The following is a 23,416-nucleotide window of genomic DNA, read 5'->3' on the forward strand; positions in this document are numbered from 1 at the left end:
TGTGAAAAACAAAAACTCTCATTTCAAAGGGGATAGACTCATTTGATAGGCGTAACTTTGTAGCTGTATTGTTGTAAGTGAGGAAATATCACAGGATCACCAAGATCAAAAGGTCTCTTACACTTGGGGGCGTAAATGTAGACAGATCATCACAGTCCAGCCATTGCTTTTCACATACCACCAACTAAACTACACAGAAGGAAATGAATGACAAAGGTGATCTCATATTCAACAGAGGCAGAATACAGCACCAACTACAACAACAACAACAATGAAGTATGTTCATTATAACTTTAATGTGCCCATGAAATAGTTAAGGTTGGGACATTAGACCCTGGGTGATCAAACTTAGCGAACATTCAGACGGAGTGTGGTAAAATGCAACTCCCTGCTGTGTTTTTACACAAGGGGCTGCTTGGTCAGGGGGGTGAGGGGTTCCAGGGGGAGTATTGTAGGTGTGTAGGATACGCCTATGTTCACGTGTGTAGTCAACGTGAGTGGCTTCGTTCACGTTTCCAGCCTGCAAGTTTCAGTTGTGTTCTACCACCAGTGTGTCTGCACTGACAGTTAAAGAACACTGTTTAGCATCCAGTACCCAAACTAACAAAAATGCGTGGAGTATCGCTATGGTGCATTAACTGTGGCCCAAATTCAAGAGTGAATAACAGTGAATGCTCGTACTAACAAGGTAAACAAAAGAGTCTTCTTCCCATGGGTTTCCATATTCTGGCGGTCCCCCGTATGTGATTGGTCAACACAGCACCTTTGCTGGTTGATGTCACTGCACAGTGCGGCAATAGTTGAACCAGTTCCAAATTTTTCACCCCAACGGGCTGTGTTGTTTTGCCAGAGCCCCCTACGGTGCTGATGTCGGCTGTGGAGAGCTCAATCCCCCAGAGAAATGAATGGAGAGGGCTGGGTTTTTCCACACCTTTGAAACTCAGTCTGAAAGTAATGGGTGATTAATTTAAGGAGAAAAAGGCAATTTGATTTGACATAAATTTACCTGAAAACCGGGATTGTTGACAATTTTATGATCTTTTTGTGGTTGGAATTTGTTTTTTTATTACATCCACTATGTGGCCCAAGCTCACCATTAAAGATGCATTAATTATTTAATACTTAATTGAAAATATTTTCAATATTATGCCAAAAGTATTTGTAGTCCATGTAGATTGGCAGACAGCTTCATACAGTTAATATGTATGAAATTTGTTTCACTGGGTAACAAAACTTACCAGTTCATATTCAATAAGTACACAGCACATACAGCCACTACAGATCTCGCAGGCTAAATTGATATTGTACAGTTTTTTTCAACAGGAAAAACCACAGGTCTATGCAGAATTTCACATATGCAACCTGTTAAACTGCACTGTTGTGAGTATAGCTTTCAAGCAAGCATTTGATCTTATTCTAACAGATTCATCACTCAGCTGTATTTAGCGCTACCCAGAAGCCGTGTTCTTTAATGGTAAATGTACTGTATTTATATAGCACATTTTTCCACAGTGTGTTGCACTGGCCAAAGTGCTTTACAGGAGATCATACACCATTCACTCATTCACACACAACATTCACACACCGATGACGACAGGCTGCCACACAACGGCGCTAGTCAGGCCACCGGGAGCAATTCGGGGTTCAGTGTCTTGCTCAGGGACACTTAGGCATGCGGGGAGACCGGGAGTCGAACCACCAACTTGCTGGTTGGAAGACAACTGCCCTACCTCATGAGTCACACCCACCCCTTTAGATGCTTCTGCTCAGAAGATAAGATCAAATATATTATTACTTAACTAATAAGATGGTTTCGGGGGTTCATTGGGTGTTAGTTACAGTCATGTGAGACAAATAGCTCTGTGTAATACAGTGTGTCTTGGGTGGTTTTATATTATTTCACTGGAGTGGATGTATTACACACACCAGGAGGTCAGGAAGTCACCTTCTCCAGCCTCTGATAGAGGTAGCCACTCTTACTATTTTAACAGTGTTACAGAGCTTGTTTGCAGATCTGCAACGTTGCATGGATTCACCATGTTACCGCTTCATGGACTCCATGTATACTTTCACTTTAGAATTTTAACAAGCTGGTACAGAATCCTATAGTATGTGATAATGGTTTCAGTATACAGGAAGCTTAATCCCAGCTTCAAAATGCTAGTTCACCCTCTGGTGGCAGGTAAGGTGAATTACATTGCCTTTATAGTAAAAATGAAATGCAAAGCAGCAGATGAGCATAACATCTTTTTGTGTGCCTTACAGTTCTAGGGACCATTAAGTACTGAAGAAGAGCTGGTAATGTTTTTTATTTGATTCACAGCATAGTGAATGTAGCTTTCATAAAAGGTACCAGGCTGAAATAAAAGAGGAAAAGCAGAACAAACCTGTTTAAAAACATTCAAATATATGGCCCTGCATGTGTTGTATGAGCTAGGAAATGCATTCAGGATGTGTGTTAGACCTCAAGGAAACACTGACTGTAAATAAGTAAACAAGCTAGGTGTTAACTAAGGATAAGTACAGTACTTTTCATTCTTAACATCACTACAGACCATTTGTCAAAGCATGGGGTATGAATATAAACATATATATACATCACAGTTAACATCATATCTGTTTTCATTGGTGTCATAAAGTGTCATAAGTGTTTTTTTTTAGATAGGGCTGTTTTATTATCCTTGTTGGTGTGACGCAACAATGCACCACCATGTGTATAAATGTAAATGTGGACAAAATCAGAATACATGAAATGTGAACTATGCCTTGTTTGTTTACCTTGACGCTGTTGGCTGGCATGCTAGATACAGCTGAAACTGGAAAGGTAAATATACAAAAAGTGTTAAGTCATAGTGTGCCAGGGAGGAAATAGCTCACAAACTGTAGGCCTATAGTCAAGACTAAAATAGCCTTCAGTGTGGGAAAGTTTTTTAAAGACTTTATTATGAGAACCATTCTTCCTTGGTTCTATTTTAATAAAGTAGGGTGGACAGCAATTCCTCCTCCTGACACTTTGTCTTATCCCTCCAGGTCTTGAAGACTTGTACTTAATTATATAAATGATGAGGACAATTGAGCTATCAGCTGAAGAAGACTGTGATGTGGTAGAAAGCTCCAGAATGTGAGTAAAATGATACTGAGTTTGTAATTTTTTTTGACGAACTATTCTGGCATTGCTATTTTGGGGTGCAACCATGAGCACACAGTACTTTGTGGTTTAATGAAGAGCACAGGAAGAGTCAGGGGGTCGCTCAGTGGGTTACTAAACGATGGAAATGTAGCTAGTCCCCCACTGAAAACACTTCTGCCTCGCATATCTGCGCGGTGGGTTGTGGGTGTGTGAGCGTCGAAGTAAAATGGCGGACTTGGCAAACGAAGGTGAGTAAGTGGCAGTATGAGGAAACAATACCGCTACTGTGGTGTCCTAAGTCATGTCTAAACATTTTATGCATATTTTATAGTTGAAGTGAAGCTACTTGGCCGCAGGTTAATAGCAAATTCAAGGGAATTATAGCGTCACGGCGTTTACAAGACTAGACCGTTAGCAAGCTGGCTAACAGTGCTAACAGCTGGGCTGTGGCTAATACCTGGAATTCCTCGGAACGCCCTCGAAGGCTGCCTGTTAATAGCTGGTTTGCCTCATAACGCTAACACCCGGCTATTTTTAGTTCGTGTGTTTGATGAGCTAAGCTAAACGGTTTGTGGATGTAAACCAAAGCCTGCTAGGCCAGATATAAAAGAAGTCAGCTTATCACAAAACCAATGTGAAAATGCAATGCATGCTTGTTGGTTTTTCATTACATAGCAATTGTTTACCGTATTCTCGTTATTTAAAGCAGCGCTAGTTAGCATTCAGTTGCACGATTGCTTAATGTTCATTTAGGCGCGTAGAAAAACGGCAGACAAGAGACAATGCTTTGACGTGATCGTTGTTGTCTTTACGTTATTTGTTTATTCCACCCTGGTGTGTTTGTTATTAGGATGATATGGGAAAATTCATTGTGAATCTAATTGTCGCTGCTTGTCAAGCGAGATGACTCATGCGAGAGAGAGCGCATTAGCGAGCTAACTAGCGCAAGTAAGCAAAAGCTACGTTCGCTTATAGGCAACAAACGGTGGTCTAGACTATTTGCTGGAACCATCAGGTATGTGCTAACTGGTTAACATAAGCCGGGAACACCTCTGGCTACGTGAATTTCAGAAGTGAATATCAGTGTTGCATGCTGGTATTGTAACATTCATTAGCCGAGAAAACTGACTACAAACCACAGAGGTATACAAAGCTCGAAGTTAAATATAGGTCACACAATATGTCCATGTTTTATGCTATAAAACGCGATTTCTTATATGAACAGCTAAAATTAGCAACGAGATTGTTCATTAGAGAGGGTCCGGAAAACAATCTGGCCTACGCGCTGCGGCTATTGGCTTGTTATTGCATGCATTTATGCCTCGTCGCGACAGTGACGCTACACCTGCTCTGTATAAAAGGCCGGGCCTAGATATAGGAAAACCTTTGTTTGCTAACGTTACAGGATTAGACATTTTACAGAGGTTACAGTGCCTAGGTAAGCACATTAAGTGGCCCGAGGTGACATATTATTACACTCCCTGCCAATTGCTAATCTTGTTTGTTATGACAAGCATACAGCAGCAAGTAAACACCAATAAATGAAAATGAATAAAGCCGTTTTGATTACATAAGTAGCTGTAGTTTTTAACCGGCCATGCAGATGGACTGAAAGTTTGAAGATTGTGTGATATATTGGTATTTACATTTGCCTTTTACTTTTGATCTGGATGTTTTACTGTTTTGAGCATTGCTTAATTTATGTCCTGGTGCTCATAATAGAATTGTAAGATTAAGTGTCCTATAGTCTGATTAGGACTATTGAAGACTGGTCCACATTGACTGAAGTCAGACATTGTTCACCATTTTATAAGTCATCTTGGCCACGCTTTTTCCCCCCACACTGCTGTCTTTTGTAGTTATTTTTGACTCAGCTAAACTTGACATATAAATAAACTGCTGTTTTACATAATTGCAAGCGTCTTATAAAGGCGCTATAAGTTTATGATCCACAATGTTTATCTGTCATACAGTCTGTGTTTTACAGGATGGTTAAGTAAACCTCCCTAAGTTTAAGATGATTATTGGCAGCATTATATGTCACAGTGCATTGAAATGTTGTATTTAAATGCTTGGTTTCTGTTTAGTATTGATGGCACAACCTCCTACACTACTACTCACTACCTTAAAGGGAAACATCAAGGTCACACAATGAGTAGGTCATAGCCTTAGGATTTTTTCAACTGTAATGCTTGTAGAATTAAACAGATGGGACTGCTGTACACCTTAGTGTTTGGATGACTAGCCTATATCTTCTTTTAACAGACAAACCTGCCATAGCGCCTCCTGTGTTTGTTTTCCAAAAAGATAAAGCTCAGAAGGTAAGGTTCTCTATGTTGTTTTATCAAGGCTGGAACCATATTTTATGACTTTTCAGATATTATTTTCATAAGAATTGTGCAGTAAACAGAGATTAAGTTTACTGATGATTTGTAAAAGAATACATATGTGCACATAAATATTTCTTTTTTTATGATATAATCTAATTATAATTTACCCAGTTTAGACACAGATTCTATCATGATTCTATTGCTGTAGTTTGTGAAGAAAAACTGTATTAGAATCAGCTTTTCAGATGATAGTCCACAACAAGGTAGCCCCAGTCTTAAAATGACCATAAAATACCCTAGTGGACACACTAATGGTGATACAGGTTAGGTTGGACAGGGCGAGCCTGAGCCGACCGTAGTTGGTGAAGGGAGTACAGACGTGAGGGAGATGAGGCTAATTTGCCTAGGTTTTATTGCATGTACGGAACAAAGCACAGGTGTGAAGTCATTAGTTTCATTTTAGTGTCACTCCAGCATTTCAGATGCTGCCCATTGTATGTGTAGAGGAGCCAAGTGCCGCCCTTGGTCAAACGCCAACACAGAGAGAAGGCACTAGGGGTTGTGGTTCCATCTGCTAGAACCGCCAACCCAGACCATGGACATTTGGTTTGCGGTTTCGAGTTCAGAACTGTTCCACCCCTAATTTATACTTAAATTCGGCCAGGACTGAATTCTTGAAAAGCACATATCACAGAAGAGTTTCTGAGCACAAATCATTCAACATTAGCAGAACTGTTAATAAAGCTTTATAACATATATTGATGGCATGTCTAGCACATCTTGCTTGAACTGATTCTACTTTTAACTTTTATCTAGTATTGTAGCTCCAGACAGAAAATCACTGAGGTCAAGCCAGATGCAGCCTAGTGTTATTTTTTTGTTTTTAATTTTCTAATGATTTCAGTTAACTCTTTTGGAATAAATTAGAACTAAAAGCCTCACTGTGTTTTCTTTCAGCGATCTGCAGAGAGCTCGAGTGCAGAGGATGGAGAAGGTAAATGAAATGTCCAAGCTTCATATCTTTCTCATAGATTTATTTAAACTGTATTATGATTATTATTATTGTTGCTACTTTCAGATTCAGATAAAGATGAAAGAAGCTATTGCCCTCCTGTGAAAAGGGAAAGGACCTCATCGTTCCCACCCCCACATTCTGGTAAGGCCATGTGATGAGCATTTGTTCCTTTTTTTTTTTTTTTTTTTTTTTTTTTTTCCTTGGTTCTTGCTTGTGGTGTATACCCATTGATTTGTATGCTGAGTGCAATACTTCTCTGCTACTTTGCAGTTCCCAAGAACAATGTATTCATGCCCCCAAGTTTCTGCCAATCACCAACAGGGAACTCTGACTCTGAGCCAGGTAAGGCATCTAAACCGCTATTAGTTTCTCGTCACAGTTTAAAGGCCACAGGCAGTAAAAAAAATAAAAAATGTTTGAAGAGTTTAGGGCAACAAACACAACGAAATGACTAAGAGAGGTAAACAGTAACTTTTGCTATCCCAAGGATTATATTTCAGAAAGCAGTTTTGAAGAATGCAAAACACAGCATCCACAGACAGGATTGGATTTTTTTCAGGTGTGTGATTAAAGAACAAGTCAACGTACATTCAACATGAGTGCACATGTTAAAAGTTGAAGAAAAAAAATTACTCTTGCACATTTTTTTATGTAGTATTAATGTTATAAAATTAAATAAGTCTGAAGAAACATGCAGTCAAGTTGAACACATCTTTCGGTTCAGGCTTGTTTGTTTGAGATTTGGTTATTCTGAAGGAATTGGGTCCTCTGGCTGTTCAGAGTTTAACAGTCAAATTTATGATGCCAGTATTGGAAGAAGTAAAAGCTTGAGTTTGATATTGGTGAAGACAGATGGTTTATTTTTATAAGATGCTTTAGTGTCATGTGCTGATAGATGGCTGCAGCAATGAGTTGGAATTTATAAGCCAGTTATGTCTTGTGCTGATGGGCCACTGTTCCTGTTTCTGAATTGACCTTTCTTATAATGGCTGTTCCCAGATTAGTTATCTTGAAATTTGAGGGATAATATTTCTATCTTGTTTCTCTCTGAAAAAAGGAGGGGGGAAACTGTCAAAACCCAAATTAGGGGACACAGGACAGGCTTAGTTAGATGTCATTGATGTAATAAGTCGGTACACAACAGATTCATGTCTCACTTTCATGCTGTTCCTGTCTTTTTGTTGAGATTTGTGACCATGTTTGGGTCAAATTTGGGAATAAATCTGACTCTAGAGCACACCATGTTACCGCACACAAGTTGGACAGCAACGCAACTCAAGTTCTACAAGGGTTGCTGTGGTAACTGGCGCTTTGTTAGAGAGGGGAAAAGACAGAAGGAAGTTTCTAAGTAGCTGTGCAAATCTTAGATCTATTTTTTTAATATCTACTTCCTCTTGTGCTTCATCTTACCAGAGGAGAAGCCGGTGGCATTCCGTTTAAAGCCACCCACTCTCATACATGGACAGGCACCAAGTTCAGGTTGGTGTTTGATGTTGTTTGTCTTTTTCGTGTAATATTGTCTTGTACTCAGGTCGTTGAAATAAAAAAAAAAAAGAACTGAGACTTGCACCCTTTTTTATATGACCCCTCTCAGAAATGGAAGTGATACATCTAGACTTGAATGTGCAGATACAGAACATCTTGTTTAAAAAGTTGAGTCAGGTTTCCTGTGTTGTAGGTGTTCCAAGTCAGAAACCCAAGGAGCAGCAACGCAGTGTCCTCCGCCCTGCAGTTCTCCAGGCACCGCCTTCTAAAGCTCATATAGAGTCCAGTAAGTAAAACTTGGAGTCACCTACAGTCATTAGCTGATACCTAAATAACATTCTCAAAAATCATAAAATTTTCTTTCTGATAATTTAACTTGAAATACTGGTAACCTGCACAGTGTGTTTTCTCTATGTGCCTTACAGGCTTTATTTCCTTCAGGACAGTAAAAAAAAAAAAATCACTACATTATCTTTGTCCTTCTGTTTGTATGTTTAGATTCCAGTTGTGGAACCAATGGTGTGAAGAAGTCATCAGATGGGGTACCCGCTACCCAGTCCCTCTTCCTGAACAACACAGAGCACTCAGCCACATTGGCCAAGACACTGGTGAGGAGTTGCTAAATCTCAGCTTGTTACAATCAGGGGTGTGCTATTAAAAAAACAATGCCAGTCAGTTCAGCACAGGCTTTGTTTAAGAGATCAAAATGTGGAAAACCATTGTGGGAGCCACAGGGTTGTGGGTATTTTCATGCTTCTCTGTAATGATAAATTATATCGAGTCTGGAATTTATAAAAAATTGGGCAAATGTTAGGCATCAAATGAGTCACTGTATCATGAGTGAAATTTATTGCCCCCCCCCCTTGCTCGAGAGCGAAGAGTAGTTGTTGCAGTAGTTGCTGCCATTTTATAGACAAATACACCAGTGAAAATGGATAAAAGTTGGCTAGTGGTTTTATGTTCCCATTTCAGAAACATGAAAATAAGGAAGATGGAGCAAGTGGTAACAGAGATGGAGGCGGGAGAGAGAAGGAGACAGATGTAGCGATATCTTTTGTGTTTGGTCAGAATATCAAAGACAGAGCAAAGGTGGGTTCTTCTCTGCTTTTCCATTTGTTTTATAAGCTGTCTGTGATTATGCAGTGAGCACAAAAATGGATAAATAAAAGTGGCAGTCAGATGAGGGGCTCCATCTGTCTTTGAGCTGTCATTAGGGTTGCAGCAGTATACTGGTTTTACAGTAAACCATGGTATGAAATTAACAGTACCCGTACCATGCACATTTGCTTATTAATGGTATTGGAAAAAAACATGCAATGTATGTACAACTTTCTTCCCCTTATTGCCCACCACATGCGCACATGCAGCAAACAAATGGCAGAGAGGAGGAGGCTGATATCGCCAAACTCCATCCACCAAAAAAGAAATTTAAATTGGCAGTGCAGGATTACTTTGGATACCTTAAAATGAACACCTTCAAGAACACCAAAATATCAAAATAATTTTCCACGTTGTCGTTCGCTAATCTCTGACTTACAGTCTGAGAACTCACACTGATCCCAGCAACACACTTGGTGCATGAGTGATGGGCTATTAATATAATATACTGTATAGTACAACTTTTTTTCTGCACTGAGTAGCATACTATAATACTTTTAATATTTTAAGTACATTTTTGTAACGGAGTAGGCCACTTTTACAGTATATCAGTACTTTTACTTAAGTAAATGAGAATACTGCCTCTACTACTGGTGCTAACACCTAGCTCAGTCAACCAGCACAGTCACTCTCAATAAAAAAGATCCTTTTTTCATTCTTCCGAGGGTCGTTATAGCTGATAAGACTAATTGTGTAATATCATAATGCCGTGATATTTTCTGAGATGGTTATCGTACCATGAAAATCTCATACCATTGCATCCCTAGCTGTCACTCTGAATAGCTTGTTACCGTATTATAGCCCACATTGTGACACTTGTATTATGTTAAGAGTATTGGTTCTTTTAAAAAAAAAGTTTTCTTTGGCAGATGATGAGCAGGATGTGCATTTCTTCTTGGGTTTGTCCAATATTATTCTGTGTAAATGTCATGAGTCTGGAGCTATTAGAATCTTTAGAGTATATGGAAAACATGATGTGCTGCCCACTCACTTGCTATGCTGCATGTTAGTCAAGATTTTCATAAAACATAGATTTGTTCAAGGGTTTTTTTTATCTTTAAGCATAAGTCGTGCATGATTCCAAATTTAACACAATTGTGTTTTTTTCCCCCCTCTAGTTGGATGAGAACAGTACAGAAGATAGGTCAAAGGATAGTGTGCCACTGGAGCCTCAATCAGAGGGCACCAATTATTTCTTACAGTACATCTCCACCCCAAGGTAATGAAATTGTGTCCTATGTGTATTTTTAGAAGCTCATCTTCGTTTATAATTAACTTCAATCAAATTACTAATGTTTTTTTTCTTTCCTCCATTTTCAGTTCAAAAAATGCTACAAACAGTACAGACAGTGGGGCAAAATTTATTTTCGGGCAGAACATGTCGGAACGAGTTCTGGTGAGTGGATTGAGCTTGTTGGATAGATATTCTGTCATACTGCAAAACTCCTAATGAGTCAGCTTTAAATTAGTTCCACTGATCAGCTTTATTGTGTTTTCAGAGTCCACCCAAAGGAGAAGCCTCAAATGAGGAAAATAAAGAGGCTTCAGTTGTCTCTGTTTCAGAGCCCTCGTCACAGGAAACCACCCCAGAAAAGGGTAAAAACACAAACCCACTGATTATTGAAAAGGTATTTGGTGTTTGGCTAGACAACTGAGAATTAGGAGACACTTGGCTACACTCAAGTGACAACCATAAACAACAAGATCTGGCACAGTCAGACATTTAATCAGCCTGTAATTTGAGATGCAAATTTCAAACCACTATCTAGATATTTCCTTAGAAGTTGAGGCAGTTTTCTCTGTGGACAATCGTCCATTGAATTTGGTAACACAAGGGCTAAGTTTTTGAGTTACACCCTCCAGCATATTTTGGACACACCCATTTGTTTTCATACACAGTTTATTCACATTCAAATTATCATCTGCTTGTTTTTAGGGAATAATATACTACAAATGTAAGAATATGACATGACTTGGTTTGGACAAATGAGGCTATGACTATAAGGAATGGCATTTCCTTTATTTGGTTAGTTAACTGATCATGAACCAAGGTTGGTGTGTTAATATGACTGTCAGTAGTCCTTTATTTTGGGGCCTGCAAGCAGCAGCTATGAAATTCTAAATATCTTTTTACTGTCAGTGGATTGAGTGGGCGCTCACTGAAACATACTATGTATTATCTCACTGTAATTGTAGCCTTCCATGTTTAGGTAGCTTAATCGGCTCTGTTCTGCCAATGATCTGCAGCAGCCTTGAGACCTCCACTGTGAGTGACAGAGTGCCATCCTGGGTCCAGAATTGTGCAGAGAATGTTTTTTGTCACAACAAGAACCTTATGGAAAACCAAACAAACGTCTTGTTGACTTGTTGATGGGAACAGCTTGAAGAGCAAACATCTTCAGCATAATTTCTCACCGTTGTGTTTTATATCACCAGTGAACAATGTGTCTGAATCTTTGGAGGAGTCTGCAGCAGCATACACCAAAGCCACAGCCAAGAAGTGCATCTTAGAGAAGGTTGATGTCAAAACTGGAGAAGAATCAGAAAGCAATGTTTTACAGGTAGAGGGTGGGCTTTCCTGATTCCAGATGTGCAGTAAATAAATGTGGCAGAGAGTAATACTGTACTTGTTTGTACCCTTCTCTTTTTCTCCCCCAGATGCAATGCAAGTTATATGTTTTTGAGAAGACTGTTCAGTCGTGGATAGAGAGAGGTCGAGGTTTGCTGAGGCTCAACGACATGGCATCAACAGATGATGGGACACTACAGTCACGTCTAGGTAAGCATACCTGCAGAAACTTCTTGGGGGTGAAAAAAAGAACACAACTTGGTGTTATTGTGCACAGGATCAGTTTCTTGTGGTGCAGCCAGTGCATGGTTTGAATGCTTGCTTTCATGGTGAGTTGAATGCAAGAAAATCCCGGGATGATGAGAGAAATCAGGAACATTTTTCTCAGTTAAAAATTAATGACATTTTACTTAAGGTGATTAAATCCACTGATAATTCAGACTGTCTGACGGTGACCACAAGGGGGAGCCCATTCACATGCTTCTAAGCTGTAGAGGGGACACACCATTAAATACAATAAATTTTAGACCATAGTATTATTGTGGACAATGTATTAACACTGTATCCATGCTAATGAACTTATGACAAGTATCAAAGTCTCAGCACATACAACATCCTTGGTGACCTTGGAAAGGACATTTGATGAGGCTATGGACCTACAGTCACTATTGATTGTATCTTATTTTTTATGACAAGAACTCACAGCACTCAAATCATAATCTGGTAGAAAACCATGGACTTAACAAAACAAATGGTGGCTTGGAGCCATAGTTCATTAATGCTGTGTGTGTTTGTGTGCGGTTACATCGTCCAGTGATGAGGACCCAGGGCAGCCTCCGATTGATCCTGAACACCAAACTTTGGCCCCAGATGCAAGTGGATAAGGCCAGTGAGAAGAGTGTACGAATCACTGCCATGGACACAGAGGACCAAGGGGTCAAGGTCTTCCTAATATCGGTATGTATCAATAAACACTATATTAATAAGCTTGTGCAAAAAATATACATATACAAACTTACTGCCAAAAGTATTGGCACCCCTGCATTTCTGTCAGATAATGCTCCTCTTCTCCCAGAAGATTGTTACAATTACAAATTCTTTGGTATTCTTATTTCTTTTGTTTACATTGTTACAAAAAAAAAGCACAGGGGGGAAAAAGCCACATCTGATAGATTCCACACAGAGCTTCAGAAATGGGCTGGACAGAATTATTGACACCTTCAACTTCATTTTGTCTTCTTGATTCAGGGTAGTTCTAAAGACATAGGTCAGCTGGCTGCAGCATTACACCACCGTATCTTAGCCCTGAAGAGCCGGGTGGAGCAGGAGCCTGAGGCCCCAGCAACATCCATCTCCGAGGCTGAGGTGCCGCAGTCCAATGAGGATGACAGTGACGAGGAAGACAATGCCTCCACCTCTGCTTCAGCCTCCACTCCTGCTACAAGTCAGTGATTTATTTTTTTGTGTGTTTGAAAAGTCCTGATTTCCCTACTGTTAAAGTAAAAACATTATAACCTACAAACTGTTTTGATGCTCTACAAAATTTTTGTTCAGGCCAAGTCGATCAGGCATAACTTTATGACCACCTGTACATCTGTATGCACGTTAGTGCAACACTTCTGCTTTAACATTTCAGTTTTTGGTGAGACTGTCAAATGTATAAATTCAATTTTATGTTTATTATTGAGGTCATAGTTAAAGGTGGTGTTATATTCAGAGGTGTTCCTAATGTTCTGACCCTCTCATGTATGTCAATGGGCAGGGCAAAAATTTACAGACACCTCTGAATATAATGGCAGAAGTGTTGCATTGAAGTGCATACAGATGTACAGGTGGTCAATGTTATGCCTGATTGGTGTATATACTCCTTTAAATTGATGTTACGTATGACTCCACGGTATAAGAAGCAACAGCACAATAATGATTCAAATTTTCTCATAACATTTTAAGCCACCCACCAAATAAATACAAAGCCACAAACACGCATCTATACACTTGGAAAAAAAAAAATCCAGTTGTCTGGTAATTGATAAGTTAAATTCTTTTTAGGCCAACAGTTACAGGTTATCCAGTAGTGCAAATCCATACACAACCTTTGCAACAACTGAATAGACCCTAATAAAGAGCATATCCTATTCAAAACTCAGATTCATAAACATCACAATCAAACTTTAAGAAGAAGCTTTATTGTCATTGTAACATTGACATGTACAACAAAATTTTGCCTGACCCGAGAAGCCCCAGGCCGCTGTGTGCATACGCGCCGCCATCACCGCGAACTTGGGGGGTTCATTGTCTTGCCCAAGGACACTTCGACATGTGGACTGCAGGCACCGAGATTCAAACCGGGAGACGACTGTGCTGTTGTTTCTTGTGCTGGTTGGTCTGGATGTAGTGTCATCAATTTGAAGGAGTCTACATTATGTTAGATCAGAGTACCAGCTAATAATGTCATTGGCATGGTAGCTTGGTCTGAATAAAAATATTTTGCAGTATCATATCATTGGGGGCAGTGTGGGCTACTCTACTAGTATTATTCCTTGGCATACGCACCTGATGCAAAGAAGTTTGTTTGAGGAGGTGCATGCACTTAAAGTAATTACTGAGTGTTAAAGCAAATGAATGTCATGATTTGGAGTGTTTCTGGTTTTATTGCTGCTTTGTGGATATTTATATAAAAGTGCACTGCATTCACCAAAGAAAAAAAATTGTAGGATCTTATCTCCTAATTATGACTTACTATCTTACAATTACAGGCTTCAAAGTTGCTGCTTACAGTGTAAGTTACTATGCACATAAAATGAGCTGGAAAGCTTCAGAACTTGCTTGAGAAACATTTGGTTTTAGGATTCCTCAGCAGGCAAGTCTGACAGCATATCCAACAGTTGGCAGCAGAATGAACTGCTGATAGAGATCGTTAATTCAGCGTACTTATAAATACAACTTTTTCAAATGTAACCTAGACCAGATTTAAAAAGGAGATTAGCAACATCTTTACTGACTCTATAAAGAATTTTTTTAACAGTATGGTGGATCAGTGGAACATTGAATAGTTCCAAACGTAAGGCAGTAGGATCGAGCTCCAAATGCAGCCACGGCCACTTGCTGCGACCACTTTATGAGTAGCTACTGCCGGATACTGTTAGCTGTTGGTGACTGCAAATGTGCGCTAAAATGCCAATGTTGGTATGTGCAAATTACAGACCTATTCCTTTACTTGGGTATTTGCAACAGGTCAGTATTGATAGGGCTCTTTAAGGTAGGCTACACTGTTCATTCATTTTGTGTTTTGTGTATTAAGATAGTATTTTACAATGGTTAGACACGACCATTTCAATTTAATGTACTGTACTTTGAGCCAGAAGATCTCACATTGCTGTTTGCAGTAAAATAACCTACATCATAAATACGGTGGCATGCTATCATTATAGTTTATTTACAGTGTGAGGGCCACATGATCATTGTTTATCACAGCTGCCACAGTGGCTCAAACTACAGTAGATGAAAGTGAAAACGTTAACATGTCTAACCATCATAAAATACTATCTTAATACACAATCAAAACACAAAATGAATGAACATATACTGACCTGTCGCAAAAACCCAAGTAAAGGAATAGGTCTGTAATTTGCACATGCCCCAATGCACGTACCATTTTAGCGCACACTCGCAGCTACCGACAGCTAACAGTAGCAGGCAGTAGCTACTCACACAATAGTCGCAGCAAGTGGCTGGAGCTCGGCCCCTCTCACATAAGGAGCAGCACCATAGATTTACAGTGACTTGCCTGCTATCTTCTAAAGTAAGAAATTGAAATCAACAGCAATAATTATACTTGACATCTTAAGCTAGTGACATGTAAAAACACATTCTACAACCTTTTTGACTCAACTTTAATAAATTAGGTACCTAGCTAACTGGCTAAATTAGCTGAGCTATCTACAACAACAACAACAACAACAAAATTAGTTAAAAGTAATGTTAGTATTTTACTCAAATCCCTCAGTTTCATATAGAAAACAATGGCTCTGAATCGGCTGTTTGGAACTATTTGAAGCCACGAGTCAGTTGACACGCGGCCAATTATGAGATCCTGATAAGATCTTATGAGATATGAACCTACAATTTTTTTCCCCTTTAGTGAATGCAGTGCACTTACATATATTCAGACCACTCATCTAACAAAACTCTTGTCAACCTGCTGTCACTTTATTCTTACAGGTAACTCGGAGGGAGGAGACAGTCAGGCGGCAGGAAGCACATAGCGTCAATCTTGGACAGCCTACTAAGATGCTGCTGTTGAAGCATTTTGCTGTAGGCATCTCCATGGACACCCCTTGACCAACCTGGGTCCTCCAGACCAGTACTTTTGGATATTAGAAGTCTAGCTCCAGGAAATAACCCCCTGTGCCGGAGTGTCTCGCCCAACTCGTGCAGTTCATCTTCTCTGCATTCAGCGTAATATCTGGAGTCTTTCTTCCTCCCTCCCTCTCCTGTTTTGCATTTTATTTTTGTTTTTGAGTATTTTTCCTCCCCCGATAGCAAAAATAAAGACTTCAAAGCTTTGGTTTGGGACTTTTCTGCTCATCATATTGATGAGTGTATGGGTGTTTTCCTCTACATTTTAATGTATGGCACATGTTAAGACTGCAGTTTCTACTTTGGGACCTTTTTACTCACTCTACAGCTGTACCTCTGGACGCCACATCCAGAGGAGCTTCATTCACAGTGTATTTGCCTAGTCATCCAATCAGTTGTTCCAACATGGAGTCCAAACCTCCCATCCCAGCCAGTCTCTGTGTTACGTTTGGCAAATCTAATTTATTTTGGGCCATCACTGTCATGAGACATCAACACATATGTGCTGTTTGTAATGGCTAGCCAAGTCTATCCAAATTGTCATTAATATCAGTTACGTTTCCTATTGAATTATATTATATTGAATAAAAGACTCGGCTTCTGCTAATGAGTTAGTAATGCAAGGGCAAAAGGACTTACCTCAAATTTTCTCTAAATTAATAAGATGTTAAGTCATTCTTTACCTTGTGGGTTTTTGATTCCCCCTGATCAAGAGAATTGACTGTCTACATTCTACATATAACTGCTACTTCTGGTTTTACCTGCAGCATCAGAAGGGATTGTGTTGATGCATATTTTTACTTTGAAAATAAACAATTTGTCCATTCGCATTTTGGGAACATGTTGGAAAGACGACAACACTCAAATTTTCCAATCCTGAAATTAACTGTAATACCCCTTGAAACTTCATGTACATTTGAATAAAATCATTTAGTAGCGCACCGTGTTTTCTCATCTCCAACTGCCCCCTTTACAAAATAAAACATTTTGGAACGACTTGATTTTTTTTCCTTCTAAAATTTGATTATCTATGCAAGATCTAAACTTCCTAATTTCTAGCCTGACAATTCAGCAGAGCATAGTATATACATTGATAGTAATTATCTTAGCTGTACTGAGTCAAAACATTACAATGTGGAATAACAGCCAAAGAGATAACACATTTCAACCTTGAATGAGTCATTCATCCGTTTTCTGTTGGCTCTGGCCCACAAGTTGATGAATGCTGTGCTCTGACTGCACTGAGCTGTAATCAGACCAATACTTGCTCATATACTGTATGCATCAGGCACAAGGTCATGAATATTTGATGCATACACCTATCACACCATCCTGACATAATTATACATCCAAACTAAAAACTGCTACTGCTCCCAAACTCTCCTTATCTGCCTTTCTGTGGTGACAAAGTATTTTTCTGCTCTGTCCCTTGTAAATGACTGCACTGTCATGGGAAAAAATATCTGACCTTAGATGTTGGACAGTATAAAATGTAAAGTCACTCCAGAAACTAATGCAGACCCCTTCACTTTTTGCACACTTCAGTAACCCATAAGAACAAAGTAAAAATGTGTTTGACAATTTTGGTAATTTATTAAAAATCAAAAACTGAAGCTTTTCATTTTAGACCCTTTGCTGTGGCACTCCCAATTAGTTCAGGTGCATTTTGTGTACTTTAATTTTCTTTTAGATGTGTCCAAAAACAATCACCACATTGTGCAGTATTGCAGAATGTTAGGCGTATTACTGTGTTACTTCAAGTGCATGTAAATTTTACCACTATACTTGACAGTGCACTCAAAAATTCCACAATGAAATGGAAAAAATTGTGTACATGGCATATACACTACTTGTTAACAATCCCACAATGCAATGCTCCACATTTTACAGCAGTGATGATGCAAAATGATTAGTAAGTTGTCCAAAATTTTAATTTTGTGCTCCATATTTAAAGGGAAAGGTCAGTCACTTTTGGATTTTACAGTATTTTAAACAGAGTAAAACCAACAATGAACTGGCTCTACTCATGATTGTCAGTCCTAGATGAGCTTATTTGTCTGTGCCATAGACCTCCATTGTTGTAAAAGGAAAAAAGAAAAGATTAAAAATGCATATCAGGGAAACACCCTGCTGCACAGGGTGACATGTTTCCTCCTTACGAAACACAAGACCCTAATGTTTGTTGAGAATATCCATACATTTTGTGCATGGGCTCTTGCTTACGTCAGCCTTTGGGGTGGTATTTTTAAAAAATATTAGGCGTTTGTGTTTTGTAATGAGGAAACGTCACCCAGTGTAGCAGTGTGTTTTCCTGATATGCTTTTAATTGTTTTTCCAATAATGGAGGGGTATGGCACAGACAAATAAACTAATCCAGGACTGACAGACAGTAACAGTGAAGGTTGGTTTTAGTCACTGCATGGGGATGTTCAAAATACTGTTAATATAGAAAATGACTGGCCTTATCCTTTAATGAACTTCTGAGCATACACAGGGAGAAGTGAGTAAATGAGGGAGTAATTTTAGACAAAGCCTTGAACTGTCTGAATCATCACAAGTGTGCAAAAGGAAAGGGGGTCTGACTTCATGAAATTACTGTAAATCTATCTCCATAATTTTGAGTCGTTTGCGTTTGCTTGAGGCCTTGAAATCCTACACGGAGGTTCTCCTTCAGGTTCACCAAATGCAAGGATCATGAGAAAGTCACAGAGGACAAATTAGTTTTGAGAAGCTTTCTACTCACCTGCTGTACCACAGTCGAGGAGCAACAACAGCAAAGCGATTATCTATCGTTGTCAGGCTTGACCTTGGACCAGCCAGAAGTCCCTGCTCTGAAGATCTGAGCCTCCTCCCAGTGGTCAACAACTCCTTTACTCCTGACAATGTACTGATCTGTAAAATAAGAAATCAATCATAAGGGGTGAGAGAGGCTAAAACTGCAGTCATATGATGTTGTTGTAATCTTCTGTTGCTATTAAAAGCCTCCAGCAAAGATATGGACTAGCTGATGTTAAGTTAATTTAGAAAAGCAACTTTAGGGGAACAACAAGACAAAAATTAACAATCTTTTTCTATATTCTGACCCCTTTTGGTGACCCTGGCCCCAGATTAGGAACCACTGCTGTAGGTGACACACAATTGTAGGGGGAAAGGCTATTTCCTCTCAGTGAATTATGGCATGTAATAGTTTTCACTGTGTACATCTCAGTTGCTAGCATTTTACATATTTCTCACATGATTTATCTTGTGCTCTGGGTTCATGTGGAATGTTGCCTATTTAGCCCAATCATTCATCTTAATTACAAATGTTTTGATTAGCAATTAATACCTCGCCTGTAAAACTGCAACTAATGACTTTTTCATTATCAGTTAATCTGTCAATTGTTCAATTAACCTTTTTCTATGTCAAAACATTGTGAAAAATGCTCATCACAACTTCCAAGAATCCAAACTGATGTTTTCAGATGTATTGTTTTGTCTGCCAAAAGTCCATAACCTCAAGGTATTCAATTTCCTAGCATAAAAAATAGAACAAAGCAGAAAACATTTAAGAAGCAGGTACTAGTCAAGTTTTGGCTTTTCTGCCAAAAAAAAGTTACTCAAACTGTTACCTATTTATCAAATTAGCTGCAGAAATAAAAGGTCACCGCTTATTTGTATAAATGGCTGTTGCGCAGTCATAAAAAATGATTTATATACTTCAAACACTAATATTTCTGGACCATAAATCAACAGCCATTCTGGTCCATTTCCTTTGGATAGACTATAAATTGTACTATATTCTAATTCTTATAATTTTCTAGGCTTCTACGTAACCAGTCTTGAAGAGCTACAGGTCATCATAATGACTTATTTCAAAACCTAAGCAGATGCTGTTAAAATGTTTAAATGCATTTCCAAATGTTATACTGGAATCTGAGACTGTTCTCTCTTCATAGGATAAAAGTAAACTAAATAAAATAAAATGACACTCCACTCCTCTTATACAAGTCTCCGCTGATTTATGGTGCTTAGGGCCTTTCTCTGCTCAAAATGCTGTTACATAAGGACCTCAGTACCAAAACACTGATGCACTGGGAGCACAGTTAGTGGAATGTTCAGAGGTTGTCTTTACCTGTTCACTTAAAGCAGGTTGCATAGTAACACAACTGTTTTTCTGAAGCATGCCTTTTCTTTCATTGTATGCTTCAGGCATCAGTCATACAGACATAATAATGATGATGGTAACCACATAATCACCACATGTTGTCAGACAAAATGAAGGATAAGTGGTACTATATAGGAAATCTTGATAATATATGGCAGGACTTTATAACATTTATCCAAAGGTGGGGGGTGGAGAGGGATACTTTATCAAAGGGAAATGCATAAATGTGGCCCCTTAAAGAGCCCATGGCATGCTTTTCCTTATCTACAATGGCAAATTATAATCTTAAATGTGACCTAAAATTCAAAACAATTAGGCATATGTTCCAGTACTTCTATGCAGAAGCCACTCAGTTTATACAAGTCTTGCAAACTCTTGCTCACAAGACTTTTTTTTTTTTTTTTTTTTTTTTTAACAACAATGTAAAGTCTTATGTGATAAAAGTTACATTTCTCAACTGCATATGGTTTTTGTGGATATATTTGCCCTCCTGCTGCTGCACTGTGACCAGAGGATGTGGAGGAAAATACAAGGCCTGAGGTTACTGCATGTCCGAGAACACTCCTGTACAGGGACTGGCTGTTTTACCTGACTGGGTCTAACCTACAAGGTGGAATTAGTTTCACTACTTCAGGACTGTATGTGGTCATGTGGGGGAAGACGCAGCGACCACTGAATGGATTTACCAACCTCTGAGCTACTTGAAAGGGAGTGATGTTTCCACCACTCGGTGGGACTTAACGGTAACTTTTAAAAACCCACACATTTTGCATGTTTGTTAATGCGCTGTTTCTGTAGAGAATTGTTGTAAGGCTGAAGAAGTTACTGCATTATGCCAGTTAAAATATGGGGTTTCTCAATTACCCACTTTGTTTAGAGTGTGACACATCTCTTTCCATCAAAACATATACCATTGTTTACCTATCTATGGAGGAAAAATTCAAATTAATTAATGCCATTGTGGTTTGTTGTGCTGTCCACTTTCATATTCTGGCTTGAACACGTCAGGTAGGATTTGAGTTATTGTCATTGTTATACCTTATTTCTCAATGTGTTTTTGTTTATGCGTTGTCCTGGCACCCTGACCAGTCTTGTACGAAAAGTGTTCCCCTACAGATGTGTTTCCCCTGTTCAAAATGCAGTTTCATCAGTGGTTGTGGTTAGGATAATGTTAGGATTCAGGCTGGGGGAAACACATCTTGATGCAGAAACAAATTTCGTCAACACTGGTAGCAGACGTTGTGTGTGTGTGTGTGTGTGTTCATGAATTATCCTCTCATTTTCATGTAGAGGCTCTCTAGTTTTATAGTTTTGAAATAATTACAGACTGTTTGGAGGTATGCTGGATACAAAGCTAATCCAGAGGTACCCAAGATTAAATATTAAATGGCTGGAAATGAGCCAAATGAGCAGCCATGGGGGACTTTAAGTATAGTACTTGAGTCAACCTAATGGCTTTCCATTATTGGTTACTTGTGTGGACATTAGGGTGTGTTTGTTTTTCTCAAATTGAATTTAACAAAAAAAAAAATCATAGAAGATTTGTTAAAATAATTTTTAGCGATGCAAATTAATTACATTTTAGCAATGTAAGTGAAGTACAACACGACTTCTAGCACAGGCCCAATCAGCTGCATGTATTACTTCATTAATTTTGATGCTACATTACGGATATTTCAGAGTTTACGAGTTTTGAACAGGTAGCCTACAGCAGGGCTTAGCCTACATTATTCATCTGTAAGAGTCAAAGCCAAACGCAACCCATACTTAATCAGGACACAACACAAAACTCCACAACTAATGTCACAAAGAAAATACAGTACAAAATAAGAAACATATATTACCTAAACGACGTTCTTCCAGAATTTTAGAGGAAATCATCGATCAAGTCCAAGTCCAACTCCTGGACGAGTTCAGCTCAGTGACCATGAACGACAGCATGTGCAGCTGTTTGTGTCATCCCTGTCCTAGCTAGTTAGCTCGCTTTGTGTTTAAAGTTACATTCTCAGTAGAAATACTTCCCTACAGTCTACTATCCACTAGAAATAGTTTTGATCTGCCTTCCGATGCACTTGCTTCTTCGGCCGCTGGCGTTGTTTGCTTCCACAGGAGATTTAAGAGTATGAGCAGTTAGCGCCAGCATTAGCATCCACCGGTAGCTTGGGCTAACGTTAGCGTTAGCAGGAAGTTAACACTAACACTACCGTCACCTTCCACGTATTATTAGTAAAAACTACTCAAAATGGAAACAATTTGCCGAAACGAAACATTAGCTTCCTTTTTTTTTTAAAAAAAATTCCCTACCTACATTCGCCGATTACATTGACACATTTGACATTTGACATTTGCCCTTACGTCTTTACAACTTATTACTGCCTTTCAAAATAACCTCATAATTTTACTATACTAAAATGGCATTTACTCCATGATAGGAAAATGTAAATATTTTAACATGTTAAAAAACAACTTTATTACAAAAAATAAAATCTTAAAGCCAAAGGCACCCATTAGTCCGAAGCTCATGCGCATGCCCAGTTTGGCCATTTGTCTATGACATCCATGGTACAGACTGAAATATCTCAACAACTACTGGATGGGCTGGCATGGGATTTTGTACAGAAATGCATGGTTTCCAAAGGATGAATTCTAAAATCACCACTGATCTCCACATGTTAATGACAAGGCTCCATTGTATCTTAAAGACCTAGTAGAGCCTTATCATCCTAACAGAGCACTTTGCTCTCAGAGTGTAGGTTTACTTGTGGTTCCTAGAGTCCATAGAAGTAGAACAGGAGGCAGAGCCTTTAGCTATCAAGCTCCTCTCCTATGGAACCAACTCCCAGTCTCAGTTCGGGAGACGGACACCCTCTCTACCTTTAAGATTAGACTTAAGACGTTCCTTTTTGATAAAGCTTATAGTTAGGGCTGGATCAGGTGACCCTGAGCCTTCCCTTAGTTATGCTGCTATAGGCCTAGGCTGCTGGGGGGCCCCATGATGCTCTGAGTTTCTCTCCCCTCTCCTCTCCTCTACTCTCTCCCTATGCTTCTATATGCCACCATTACACATTACCAACATTACATTTGTGTCTCCTTTCTCCCGTAGTGTGTCCTCTCTCTCTCCCTGTACCTTTCTACAGGTTGCCCTGGCCCTGGAGCTCTATGTCTCTGATGAGCAGTTTAAAGGGAGTTTTTCCTCCCCACTGTCGCCAAGTGCTTGCTCAAG

At 39.1% G+C, this 23,416-nt stretch overlaps 1 protein-coding gene and 2 long non-coding RNA genes across 9 annotated transcripts; 1 reads left to right on the forward strand and 2 right to left on the reverse strand.

Moving 5' to 3' along the window:
* The first annotated feature begins 3,258 nt into the window (after window positions 1–3,258).
* ranbp3b (RAN binding protein 3b) lies at window positions 3,259–17,075 on the forward strand. Of its 5 annotated transcripts, none has more exons than XM_020591507.1 (18): window positions 3,691–3,697; window positions 5,218–5,285; window positions 5,396–5,451; window positions 6,418–6,454; window positions 6,539–6,616; window positions 6,746–6,817; window positions 7,889–7,954; window positions 8,154–8,246; window positions 8,459–8,568; window positions 8,933–9,049; window positions 10,237–10,337; window positions 10,439–10,514; window positions 10,618–10,714; window positions 11,555–11,679; window positions 11,777–11,897; window positions 12,502–12,644; window positions 12,936–13,131; window positions 15,909–17,068. In XM_020591507.1, exons 2-18 carry the CDS (start codon window positions 5,282–5,284, stop codon window positions 15,950–15,952), a joined length of 1,536 nt encoding a protein of 511 aa, XP_020447163.1. In that variant the 5' UTR covers window positions 3,691–3,697; window positions 5,218–5,281; the 3' UTR covers window positions 15,953–17,068. The 5 variants fall into 5 exon arrangements, with proteins under 5 accessions (XP_020447161.1, XP_020447159.1, XP_020447160.1 ...); XM_020591506.1 differs by lacking the exon at window positions 3,691–3,697 and adding an exon at window positions 4,025–4,145 and having other exon boundaries at window positions 15,909–17,074; XM_020591503.1 differs by lacking the exons at window positions 3,691–3,697; window positions 5,218–5,285 and adding an exon at window positions 3,260–3,378.
* LOC109955383 (uncharacterized) lies at window positions 11,027–11,612 on the reverse strand. Its single transcript, XR_002274263.1, has 2 exons — window positions 11,534–11,612; window positions 11,027–11,450 (listed from the first exon to the last, which is right to left on the reverse strand). It is a non-coding gene; the product is annotated as an uncharacterized LOC109955383 (long non-coding RNA).
* LOC109955382 (uncharacterized) lies at window positions 11,774–22,477 on the reverse strand. Of its 3 annotated transcripts, none has more exons than XR_002274262.1 (4): window positions 22,038–22,477; window positions 18,790–18,938; window positions 12,493–12,597; window positions 11,774–11,916 (listed from the first exon to the last, which is right to left on the reverse strand). It is a non-coding gene; the product is annotated as an uncharacterized LOC109955382 (long non-coding RNA). The 3 variants fall into 3 exon arrangements; XR_002274260.1 differs by having other exon boundaries at window positions 11,774–11,919; XR_002274261.1 differs by lacking the exon at window positions 11,774–11,916 and adding an exon at window positions 11,926–12,175.
* Between the last annotated feature and the right edge of the window lie 939 nt (window positions 22,478–23,416).

The sequence above is a fragment of the Monopterus albus genome, unplaced genomic scaffold, assembly GCF_001952655.1.
Source record: "Monopterus albus unplaced genomic scaffold, M_albus_1.0 scaffold14.1, whole genome shotgun sequence".
Classification (NCBI taxonomy): Eukaryota; Metazoa; Chordata; class Actinopteri; order Synbranchiformes; family Synbranchidae; genus Monopterus; species Monopterus albus.

Excerpts from the sequence above, each read along its gene's own strand:
- ranbp3b (XM_020591503.1), top strand. The coding sequence starts at position 3,357 with ATGGCGGACTTGGCAAACGAAG. Across the intron at positions 7,955-8,153 it reads TGGACAGGCACCAAGTTCAG|GTGTTCCAAGTCAGAAACCC; the intron begins GTTGGTGTTTGA and ends CCTGTGTTGTAG. Across the intron at positions 10,715-11,554 it reads GGAAACCACCCCAGAAAAGG|TGAACAATGTGTCTGAATCT; the intron begins GTAAAAACACAA and ends TTATATCACCAG.